Source organism: Phragmites australis, chromosome 13, assembly GCF_958298935.1.
Source record: "Phragmites australis chromosome 13, lpPhrAust1.1, whole genome shotgun sequence".
NCBI lineage: Eukaryota > Viridiplantae > Streptophyta > Magnoliopsida > Poales > Poaceae > Phragmites > Phragmites australis.
This window is the reverse complement of record NC_084933.1, coordinates 19,842,522-19,854,877: the sequence shown is the minus strand read 5'-3', so window position 1 is coordinate 19,854,877 and position 12,356 is coordinate 19,842,522. Positions and strand designations below refer to the sequence as shown.

At 45.2% G+C, this 12,356-nt stretch overlaps 2 protein-coding genes across 2 annotated transcripts; both read left to right on the top strand.

Annotated features, from left to right (window-relative positions):
* The first annotated feature begins 1,336 nt into the window (after positions 1 to 1,336).
* On the top strand, positions 1,337 to 2,180 carry LOC133887732 (heavy metal-associated isoprenylated plant protein 16-like). Its single transcript, XM_062327698.1, has 3 exons — positions 1,337 to 1,495; positions 1,628 to 1,706; positions 1,797 to 2,180. The coding sequence occupies exons 1-3, from the start codon at positions 1,487 to 1,489 to the stop codon at positions 2,051 to 2,053; spliced, it is 345 nt and encodes a 114-aa protein (XP_062183682.1). The 5' UTR covers positions 1,337 to 1,486; the 3' UTR covers positions 2,054 to 2,180.
* A 5,196-nt stretch (positions 2,181 to 7,376) lies between these two features.
* LOC133889507 (disease resistance protein RGA5-like) lies at positions 7,377 to 7,867 on the top strand. The gene is made up of 2 exons (XM_062330004.1): positions 7,377 to 7,476; positions 7,557 to 7,867. Exons 1-2 carry the CDS (start codon positions 7,377 to 7,379, stop codon positions 7,865 to 7,867), a joined length of 411 nt encoding a protein of 136 aa, XP_062185988.1.
* Positions 7,868 to 12,356: the final 4,489 nt, after the last annotated feature.

The window sequence follows — 12,356 nt, the reverse complement described above, 5'->3', positions numbered from 1 at the left end:
CATAAAGCTAAGATAAGTTGTGTCTTTACGACATAAAAGAGCACATGCTCTCCTAAGAGTTAATCATGGGCTAAACATCTATATAGATAAAGATCAAAACCCTCCAATCCGTTGAACTGAACAAAGTAACCTAATACAAGCTTTTCACAGAACTAGTATTAATTTAAGCACTGATCAAGCTAAAACAAACACTCAAGGGTGACAAGTGATTAGATTTATCATTACATTTCAAGTTCATCCTAAAAAAATACAAGTTTGCTCAACAGATTTTATGACATATCTTAATAAAAATATAAGCTTATATAAATTGTTATATATCTATTATACTTAGCACAAATTCACACCTAATACAATAAAGTGCAATGAATATATAAATAAAGCTCATCTAGTATGTTTATCTATAAAATACTAAGTAATACAAGTACAATAAAAATAAGATAGAATATGTAAATAAAAGACCCCCTCACATAATACTATAAAGATGTCACATACTAAGCTTTTCTTTTAAATAGATAAATTTAGTAGCATCTAAAAATTTGATGAAGATATTAGCGACCTAAGGGCGACTGGACATCTGGAAGTCAGGAACTCAGGATGGAGGTAAGTCGGCTAGGCCGGGCTGAGCTGGGATTCTCAGGCCGTGCAACTCGGTTCGTGAGCCGAAGTTGAGAACTGTATCAAGCTGCAGTTCGAGGCCGGAGCTTAGCCCAACTAGCCCAACTAGCAGGCCTGACCTGGCTTTTTGTCGTACCCAGGTGCCCACACGAACAGGTTCGGTGGAAGTACGGCTGCATCGGCGGGTGCAACACAACAGTCAGCTCCACACGCAGCAGCGCAATCGGGCCGCGACCTCGTTCCGTCCGGTGACTAAACCGCGAGTCCAAGAAGGTCCAAGCCTGTCTATTTCTCCGATGGTGCTGCTGACGTCCGGCGAATGGCAATCGCTCGTATCACTGAAAGGGACAGGACGCCAGGTACGTAGTCACAAAAGGCAGTAGTAGAACGCAGTGACGTACGTAGCGTATTTGGTAGGTACAGAGTGCGGCTTTTGAATCTTCTCCGGTGAGGTGAGACCGCTCGCCGGCTTCGGAGAAGGAAGCGCACAACTTTTTCCGGCCAGTGGGCAATAGAATTGAGCAACTGGCTCTGCTCGGCTCGCGTCAAGTCAAGTCGTGGTTTAGACATCGTCGCATCGATTGGAGTAGCACGCGTTAGTTAGGTTAGTGTCTTTGTCGTACTTGTTTACGTGGGAACTTGCTGCTTCGAACGTTCTCACGAAGGGTCGTCTGATCCTCTCTCTGGCAGTGCTCTGCTCCAGCCGTGTATATATAGGAGCCGCGACCGTGCTCAGCTCCTCACAAGGCAGCTCTCATCGGTTGCACGCCAAGAACATCATCCAGTAACCAGTGTAGCCATCCAGTTAGCCTCTACTGATCGTAGTTCTGTCTCCAGTTTCTCCTCGGTGACTAGTAGGAAATCAGCAGCCATGCCGAAGGTAACTGCGCAATTAACCGCGTTAATTTCTGCTCTCTGGTTTACTTCATGTGTCCCTCTGTTCCGCGATATTGGCTCGAATTGGCCGCTCTGAAGAATCATGCGGTTGATCGCTTTGCTCGTCGTGCTGCAGCAAAAGATCGTGATCCAGGTGAGCATGTCGAGCGAGAAGAGCAGGTCCAAGGCCATGGCGCTGGTCGCCAGAGCAGACGGTATGCACGCGTTCTACTACCTTCTTCTTCTCCGCCTGTGGATTGGCCATGGCCAGCGCTAATTGTGCCAGTACGGCTGCGTATGCGCAGGGGTGAGCTCCATGGGTGTCACCGGCGACGGCAAGGACCGGCTGGAGGTGGTCGGCGACGGCGTCGACACGGTCTGCCTGGTCCAGTGCCTGCGCAAGAAGATCGGCCACGCCGAGATCCTGCAGGTGGAGGAAGTGAAGGAGAAGAAGCCAGAGGAGAAGAAGAAGCCGGAAGAGCCCAAGGTTGAGCACCAGCTGCCGTACTGGTACCCCGGTTACTACTACCACCACAACAACCTGCCGCCACCGTGGCGGTGACTGGTGACTGTTTGTTCGAGAAAGGGGGCTATAGATTAACAGTTGGCATTCAGCTTATGCACGTTCTATATTTGTTACCTATGGTATTCCGTGCTTGAATGAAATTATGGAAACGATTCTTGGTAAAGGTACTTGTTACTTGTCTGTATCCAATCTGTTTACATCCCTGTCGACGACGGCATTTGAACACGAAAGTGTTCCCAAGTAGGGCTTCAGGCCTAAGCGTTTGAACAAGAACAGTCCGGTAGGCAAAGGTTCAATTCAATTCCGCGGTGATGAAATGTTATAGGGCAGAATTAAATATGTCCATCCAATATATTGACACTCATGTATAAAGTACATGAGCGAGTACAAGATAAGTACTTAGTAACTAATACATAATAGATATACATAATAGGTAATGACTTTATATTTCTAATATCTCCTTAAATGTATGACGCATGCAATAATATTGTATTTGGAAGAGGTGACACTGAAAACTGTCTCTTCAAAGCTGTAGTAGATAGGAGTCTTGTAATGCTGTCGAATAAAATCAAAGAAGTGCATAGTGAAGCACAAGAGTAATGTTGTGATGAAGACAAAAAATAATACAATTAGTCAAGAATTACAAACTAAGCAATAATGAGTAGCAAGATAACAAATAAAGTTGTTACTAAAGCTACGAAAAACCTAAATAGCACAGTTGCATCGATAACGACGGAAAAAATTAGCTAAACAAAGATGAATATTTAGCTAACCATAAAAGAAATTAACCGACTGATTGATGAAGGAATATGTGCACTCATATGGTATAGACAAACTCAAATAGAGACTGAAACTTGAATGGAAGCAGTGGAAAAGCAAATACTAAAGCGTAGACGCAAAAGAAGCTAGCAATATAACACTAAAACTCCTAGGGTAGCCAGTAGCACCACACAACAAAGTAAAAAAAAACTAGCAACCTACTAGACCACATCAAAACCCATAGCTCAACCAACAAAGAGTGATGTGACAAACGATGACATAGAGCTCCTAACAGTGACGTAAAGATCTATACCAAAGTTAGACGACGGGTCCAAAAGGACTTGAAGACTAGTAGAAAGAGAACCATTTAATAGATCCAAACCCGAGCAATAACAACGGATGCATTAAAAAAACAGAACAAAGCAGCTTTGCACAGATGAATTGCACGTGACGAGCAGTTACCGTGGATGAACAGTGCCAAGGGAACATTAATCTAGTGGATGAACAATATCAAGAGAACACAGTAGATCCAGCCACACTGGGACTAATGAACAGTACCCCTAAGTGGATAGATAACGTGGCACACAATACCATGGAGTACTGTAGATCCAATGCCATATTTGTAATAGCAACTTGATTAGTGTTGGTACACAATATCATGGAGTACTGTAGATCTAATATCATATTTGTAATAGTAACTTGTATTTAAAAGTAGTTTTTAATGTAATATATAAAATATATGATGTAGAACGGAATAAAGACTCTAATAACTTATACTTAATAGATAAGAACTCTATATTACTAACATGATAGAGTTTTAAATTTAAATTTTTTTAGAGAATTTATAAGTTAGAGCCGTAGATATATTAAGAATGTTTAGGTGAATCACTTTATTTTTATTTTTATTTAAAAATATAGATTTAGATTACTTTACCTTAGACTACAAGCTTAAAATCTGACTAAAACTTTGCCAAACAAAACCAACGGAGAATCCAGACAAAGCCAAGGCGACTCTGCTATCAACTTGGTCCGCGCGCGTCGCAGCAGCCGCGGCTTCTCCGAAGCGCTCAATTCCTCCCGTGGACTCTAGGATTGGCTTGGCTCGGATCTCGTCTCGTCCGGTCATTTGCTATTAAACCAATGGAGCCTTTCAATCAGAGAGCGGTCTGAATCTGACGACCTCGTGACAACGCGTTGGTGTTAGTGCTGATACTCGTGTACAGTGTACTTGGGACCTTACCTTACGAATGTTCTTACGTACGGTCGCCTGGTTCTCTGGTCTTCAGCAGCTATTTTTTTTCCCCTACTTTGTCTGCTCAATTGCCACTTATGTAAGAGCCACGAGCATTTGCCATCTCCTTCACTAGGCAGCTCCAATTGGTTGCACATGCAAACACATCGATCAGAGTAGCCACCCGATCAACTTTTACCGAGACCGCAGTTCTTTCCCCAATTTCTCCTCAGTAGTAATGCGTAAATTGGCAGCACGCGATGAAGGTAACCAGGCAACCGCCTTTTAACTTTTCTCTGCTACTTGTGTTTTAGTTCTTGCGTCCCTCTGTCTGGCGATGCTGATCGCTTTGCTCTTGTCGTTCTCCGCTATTTGTGACGTACGTTAATAACATGATTAACCTTGTTATAATATTTTATAATAATAATTTTATTAAAAATTATCCTCTTTAGTTTTTATGATATTAATATCATTTAGTTATAAAACACATACAATTAGATTAAGAAAATAAAAATTATACTAGTGGAAAAAAAATTATTTACGATCCAAACTTGTAACCGAATCGTATACACATATTGGTTCGATTCGTATATATTTTAATCAATTATTAAAATCGTATATCAGGTGTAATAGATGAGGAGGTGCCCCATGTGACAGGTCACGTGTTGCCAAATGTTAACCAGCTGCAGGTATTGTCAAGACCTCGGTCGCCTCACACGATTAGGACAAGGCTCTCGTGACTAGCCCCTAGTCACGCAGTGAGGTCTGGTCGCAGAGCAGGTACTCACCTACCGAGTCAAATCTCAATTAATGCTACATACTCGAGGCATGGTCGTGGGGCGGCGTGGAGTGCAGTGACCCGTCCCATAGTATTTAATGCCGTGGGATGTGTCTGATGGGTGAACGTGACATCGTTTAGTGATGGTACAGGACGCGCAGAACGATTAGAGTAGAGCAAGCATGCCTATCCGACGTCATGATGAGCTAGTGGCTGGATCTGTCAGGGATAGGTCTATCACAGAGTTTGACATGATCCGTTTGTTTGTGCAGCTTTGCCCCAGGTATATAAAGGGATCAAGATCTTGCTTGTAGAGGGGATGCGATAATAAGTTGATCCAAGTCATAAGAAAATACACAGCACGTAGGGTTGTTATCCTACGTGAGGCCTGAACCTAGATAACTCCTAGTGTTCTTGAGTCCAGTACAATATACATCCATCAGAAATATAGATCAACATGCCCATCATCAGGTATACCCCTGATTCATTATCAGGGATTATACAGTTGGCGCACCAAGTAAGGGGGCGTTTTTCGTGTTTCTACAGGTATTGATACTATGGTTGTGCTATTCATGTCTGAATCCCCGACCGCCGCGGAGTCCCGTTTCGTCGACCCCGGCCGTCGCAAGGTCTTCGTCATGGGGTACGACCTAAACAAGCTTGGTGTGCTCCAAGCATGGGACACCGAACCAGAGTTTGAGGATTCCGAGCCCGAGTGGGAGGTTTGCATGGCGACCCATGCAGTAGGGGGCAACAATGATACTCATGTCATGGGAATCAGAGGCGAGCCCCAGGCTGTGGCTAGGAGGGAAACCCGCTCGGTGCTAGGCATAGGGGAGGACTTACCTTGCCCCAGTAACAGTGACGCCGCACGGAGGAGCGCCCGCGTGAAGAGGAGACCCATGGAACGCGATCGCTGGGGGTTCCCCCACGCGATGTCTTACCGCTCCTCGGTCAGCAGCTCGACTACGAGACCATGATCCCCGCACAGAACCTACAGACTGCTTGGGTACTTCTTAGCCACCCGCCGGTGGTGGTGATACCGGAGGGTTCGTTGGTGGCGCTGTGGTTGCGCGATCTCGCCCTCTTGGTAGAGACCGCCCGACGCTAGATCGTGACAGTGGCCGCCCCGTCCTCTGTAAGGAACGATCAGGATGGTGGCCGGCCAGGGTCACGATGGGTTCCACAGAAGGAGGAAACACGTGCTCCCTCATCAGTAGGGAGTACAAGGTGAACCCCACCATACCAGTGTAGTCCACCTGCTGACCTACATGACTTGCTCTGTCACCGTGACCTCTGTGATTTAATCCAAGGCCAGAAGGCCACCCGAGAAGAAGAGGAGTGTGCCCGCCGAGAGCGGGAAAAGGGCAAGAGACACTACAACTCGCCTTCCCCACGTAGGGAAGCATCAAGCTTGTTCATCCCATCGCCTAGGCCACAAGACCATCGACTCTCTCCCTGATCGTGTGCAGCCACCCATCAACGAGCGGCTCCTCGTTACGGAACAGGGTGCAAGGTTCTACTGGCTCGATTACGAGAGGTGCGCTGTCCTGATAAGTTCCGGCCGGTCCTAGCTGAAAAATATGATGGTTCAACCAACCTGGATGAGTTGCTACATATCTACACCACCATGGTATAGACCCCAGGAGGTGATGAGAAGGTCATGACAAACTATTTCCTGATTGCCCTGGCCTGATCATCATGGTAGTAGCTGATGAATCTCCCTCGCGGGTTAGATCGGTCCTGGGAAGACTTGTGCGACCAGTTCATCTCCAACTTCTAAGGGACCTACGAGTGACCAGGGATCGAGGATGACCTGTATCAGGTCAGGTAGCAGCATGACGAGCCGCTGCAAGACTACACCCGATATTTCACCGAATGCCAGAATACCATTCTCAAGATCACAGGTGAGTCCACAACATAGCATTCCGGAGGGGGGGGGTTAGAGACCAGAAAATGGTTGAAAAGCTTACCACTAAGGAGGTCTAGAGCACCACCGAGCTCTTCAATCTTGCAGACAAATGCGCTTAGGCCATCAAGGCCTGAGAGTGCCAGATCGGCATGAAGCCGCAGCCAACATCCGACCAGCCCGCTTCTTCCAAAGGAGTCGGCTGGAAAGAGAAAAAGAAAAAACAAGTGGAATGCTGGACCGACCGACGTCATGGCTATTGAGCAAACCAGCCAACCACATTGATGCTTTGAGAAGAAGGACGAGAAGAATGGCAGAGACTACTACCCGATCCACTATATCGATGCCCATGACTTGACTGAATGCAATGTTGTGTGAGGTATTATCGACCAGGAGCTCGGGGAGCGCAAGCTCAAACGTAGCAGCGATGGTGAGGACGGGGCCAACCCCGACCAGTCGGCTCTAGGATTCCACTAGGCCAAGCATATGGTTCACCATATCTTTAGGGAAGCCGCAACATACTCCTCGAATAGAGAGTACAAGTCGGTGGTTCGTAAGGTTTGCACGACCATGCTAGGTCCGAGTCCACGACTGAAGTGGTCAGAGTCCCCCTCACCTTCAGCAAGTCCGACCACCCTGCATGCATTAAACGCCCGGGTGATACCCCATCGTGGTAGAGCCCATGGTGCACAGTGTGCAAATGGGTCTCATACTGGTTGATAGAGGGAGTTCCACCAACCTCCTCTTTAGTGACGCGCTAGACGCCCTGCAGATACTGAAGAGTGCGTTGAAGCTATCTCCTCCCTTCTTCGAGATCACCCCTGGCTCTTCGATCAAACCATTGGGGAGGACCATTGCGCAGGGGTGAGCTCCATGGGTGTCACCGACGACGACAAGGACCGGCTGGAGGTGGTCGGCGACAGCGTTGACCCGGTCTGCCTGGTCAGCTACCTGCGCAGGAAGATTGTGCACGCCGAGATAGCGCTGGTGGAGGAGGTGAAGGACAAGAAGCCAGAGGAGAAGGAGAAGAAGAAGTCGGAGGAGCCGACAATGCAGCCCGTGGCGGTCCACCCTCCGCCGCAATGGTACCCCGGCTACTACTACCACCACCACCACCATCCGCCGCCGCCGATGGTCGTCTGCGAGGAGCCAAGCAACTGTCCGATCATGTGAAATTAGCTGAGATAAATAAGATCGATTTTGCCAAGCAACTGGAGGTAGCTAATCGATTTGTGCAAAATAAAGAGAGGTGGCGTCTTTGTTGTTTCAATTGGTTTTCACATGGCATTTGTATCGCAGTTTCTCGATCGCTCGCTTGCTCTTCTACGTGAAACGTGCATGTGCAGATGTGCCCTGTGATGATAATGTAATTGCATCAGGATCAGTGCATCACTATTAGCCGGTCACCTGTCAAGACTGCTAACGTCATCTGTCAAAAAAAAATTAACGTCACGCCAACATCTTAGTGTTAGATGTACGCTGACATGGATGAATCATTTGTGCTTTCGCCATCTCAAACCCTGTAAAATTGGACTGTACAAAAGGAAGTGAACTGATAGTGGTTTCTTCGATGCTGCAATTGTGTATTACTCCTACCGTCCTACGGCTGTGTGCATTTTGCAAAACCCACGGTAAAAAAGGCTCAATTATGCAGGGGTTTCCACAGGATGAGAGAATTTGTTCTTTGCTAGTCAATGTTCAAAGGTTCCTACAGTCGTTTTGGTTCCTTGGTCCTCATGAGTTCCTGAAGTCCACAAGTAAACAAATAAATGACTAATAAGATCCCACTTTATACAGACCCCGTAATAATCTTCATTTTTTTAGGATATCAAATATATAAATTACCATATCTGGTTGTCTCCAGAATCCCCAGAGTACGATTAGAAAATAACCGCCCACGTACCTTCTCCTTTTAGTCAGGATTCTTACTACTAGAACCAGGACTGCTCCTATCAGCTCTTATTACTGAAAGTCTAAAACCTGCATGAGATTTACATACAGTTGCAATTCCCCGAGAGAGCTTTTCCCGTAAAGTGAAATACTTCAATTCGTGGTTGTTCTATTTTCTGATATAGTGATTGAAGCAAGCATATAGTGACCAAATGGACTGGAAGATACAGATTTCTCAGAATACTCGACAATTACTACATGGTCATATAAGTTCAGAGCCATGTGCTTTTTCAGGATCCAATGTTGACCAAATCACCATCACATCTCCTTAGGGACAGAATAAGCCAATCAAGACTGATTGCTGGTCAAGTAATTTTATTTAACATAGCAAGTGGAATTTAATGTACGCATTTTGCGATCTCTTTGGACGAGGTTTAGACCGTGGTTACTACGTTCATATCGTGCAGCTTCTGAAAGTAACTTTGTACATTTTCCAGGCACCTTAGGGTACGTTAACAGAAAGTGCTTAGCGCACTAAAGAAGAACTCAGTGACGTAAATTTAGTTTGTTGGGCAAAATTTCGTCTAACTAACCACGCGATCAGGACGTATGAAAAGGCAATCGTTCTTCACTTTGCGTTAGGTTCTTCCTTTTCTCCCAAGTTCCCATGTTGTCATTTTTTCTCTCTGATGAATAGGATTTATGTTGAACAAGGCTCTATGGCTGTTTGAGAATACTGAAACAATCTCATACTCTTATTCTAATTAGATAGCAAATTAAAACCACGTACCGACAAATTAACTGTCAAGAATTATTGCTCAACCTATAATCACACTCACACCTAATTCTTTCCTTTTGTTTCTGTTGTTTCCACGCCTTCACTTACATTTCAGCAAACAAGTCAAACTGTCAAAGTAGTAGTTTGGCGACTAACTTGCAAAAACAAACCAAAATTTAAACAAATACAGGGAGATGTAGCTATTTAGGCGCCAAGTTGGAATTTGATGCCTACATGCCCTCGAATTCCACAACATATACCTCATGCAAACCAAAGAATCAGTGATACAATCTTATTAGAGTGAAAACTAAACACGTTTTTTTGTAACCAACGTAATCTAAACACGATATCACTTTCAGAAAGCGTGGGAACGTAGGGAGCTTTGCAAAGTCAATTCTTAAACTAGAACCCACGGCATGTGAGTCTCGGTTGTGTAGTTAGGATGATCTAAACTGCTTGGAATCTTCTTAGCACAAAGTATTATTCTTAATCCGGACGTGAAGTACATTCCTCGGGCCTGCGGCCAGTGATTTTACTATATAAGCTGGATAAGGGTTCAGCTTGGTCCTACCAGGCTACCACAGAGAAATTCTCACATTGGAAATCAGCAACAGAGCAGCAATATGAAGGTGACAATGGATCCTTCTCTCAGGAAGTGTTTTCTTCCATCTATCACTGAACCCCTTGTCCGTCTTCAGCCGAAATGCATAAAACTCCGTGTGTGTCTTTCAGCAAAAGATTGTGATCAAGGTGCACATGAGGTGCGACAAGTGCCGGAAGAAAGCTCTGTGTATAGTCGCCTCAACACACGGTACGAAACTCCTCGCGTCGCCCGATCAGTATCCTGTATCCTCGGCGTGCCATTAGTCCAGGCTTCAAGCCTGCACGTGACCCGCCTGATCGGCATCAGACGGCTGAAACGATTGCAGGCGTGAGCTGCGGAGCTAACTGCATCAATCTTTGCCGTGGTGGATGCAGGGGTGGAATCCATGGGGGTCGAAGGGAGGAGAGGGACCAGCTAGTGGTGGTCGGCGACGGCGTGGACGCCACCAGCCTGACGAGCTGCCTGCGGAGGAAGGTGGGCCACGCGGAGATCGTCAAGGTGGAGGCGGTCGGCGCCGAGGAGGAGACGAAGCCGGCGGCGGACAAGGCGGCCGCCAGCGCCGTGGCCACGCACCCGCCGCAGCAGTGGCACCAGGGCTACCACTGCTCCCCCCAGTACTGCTACGACGACTCCCACTCCCACATGGAACCTTGGTGCACCATCTTGTAGATCGAACAGAGCAGAAAACCGAGAATCATTCGGATTGGTCAATTCAGCAGTAACCAGAGGATGATTAGGCCCATATACGGCCTGTTGTCTTGGTTTAGGCCCATTGGTTGGAGAACTGAAACCCTCCCTTCCTGCCTCCATGAACTGAGAGGTGAAAATGACAGGCTTCATTCAGTCCTGAGGGCTTTCAGCCCATATAGTAATAGCACTTATGCCCACAGGGCTATGCCTATGCTATGTAGGAGTAGTCAGCACAAGGGTTGTAAAAAAATTTGAGGCTCGTCAGCTACTCAAACTCAATTTATTATAGACTTGATTTAAGTTTAGTTTGAGATCCTAATAAGCTAAGTTCAATCCTATCAACAAACTCACAAGCTTATCGAGCTCGAATAGCTTATTAAAAGCTCAATTAAATATAATTGTTTTTCGTCGAAACAAAGTCAGTATTCATTCACTTTAATCAAGTTTATTTTTTAACATTACTATCTAACTCAAAGTCTAATCATCCAATCTCAAGACCACATAACTATATACATATGTGGCTTTTTGATAGAGTTATAAAAAAAATTGAGGCTCACAAGTTACTCGAACACGACTCACTCTAGGCTCGAGACCCTAACAAACCAAGTTCAATTCTAGTTGTACGTTCAGTTAGATCTTTGACTCGAGTTTCTATAAAACTCAAGTTTTAGATGGCGAACTCGACTAGTTGACAGCCCTAGTCAACTGTTGTTCTTCTCAGAATTTTTTTAGTCAGCAATTGTGAATTTGGGTTTAACAAAAAGATTAATAATCCAAACTGTGAATCTGGATTACGAAACTGAACAGGTGAGTTGATTAGACGTTTTTGTGAGCTGATTACACGCTATCCAGTGAATCTCAATGCCTTTTTCAGTAAAATTCTAATGCATCGGATGATGCAAGCAAACTTTCTTCTAAACAATGACGAAAGAAAGCATTGGCTATGCCTGCCACCATCACGCAGGCATCAACGATGACGTGCTGGAAGGATCCTGTCGACATGTCATCGAGTAGCTTGTTTAGCTCACCCGTCGACTCAGCGACAGCCACTTCCAAGTTCCAACCTCCTCTGATAAAAAAAACTTTATCACCCCACCGATTCACACTGAAGCAAATTTTATAGAACTCGATTCTATAAAAAATATTTTTTTAATAATAATATGTGTTCACTTTCTCTCTTTCAACATATTTCCTCCGTTTCGCAATGTTTATTCACACCCACTATTACATACAAATCAAGAAATACTAAGGCCCCGTTTGGTTGCAAGAAACGTTTCAGATTCTCTGGTGATTCTCTAGAATCCCTGCCAAACGCACTAAAACGTGAAACGTTTCACCTTGAATCACCTGAAACGTTTCTCATTTTTAACACTACGAGGAGAATCACCTAAAATGGTGTTTCACCCGTTTCTAGAATCACTCAGGTCATTTTTCTTCAAGAATCCGAATCCAGAATCCCTGCCAAACGTTTTCAGAAAATTGAAGGTGATTCACCGGAGAAACGTTTCCAGGAAGAATCTGAAACCGAAACGTTTCTAGGAGAATCTGGAGCCCTGCCAAACGAGCCCTAAAATCAAGTGAAAAATACAGTAAGATGACTATACTACCCCTAATCAATGCAAGAATAAAAACAAATAACTCATCAGCATTGAAGTAAAATGCATGCATACACTTAAGGACATAGTAGTAAAATAGATCAT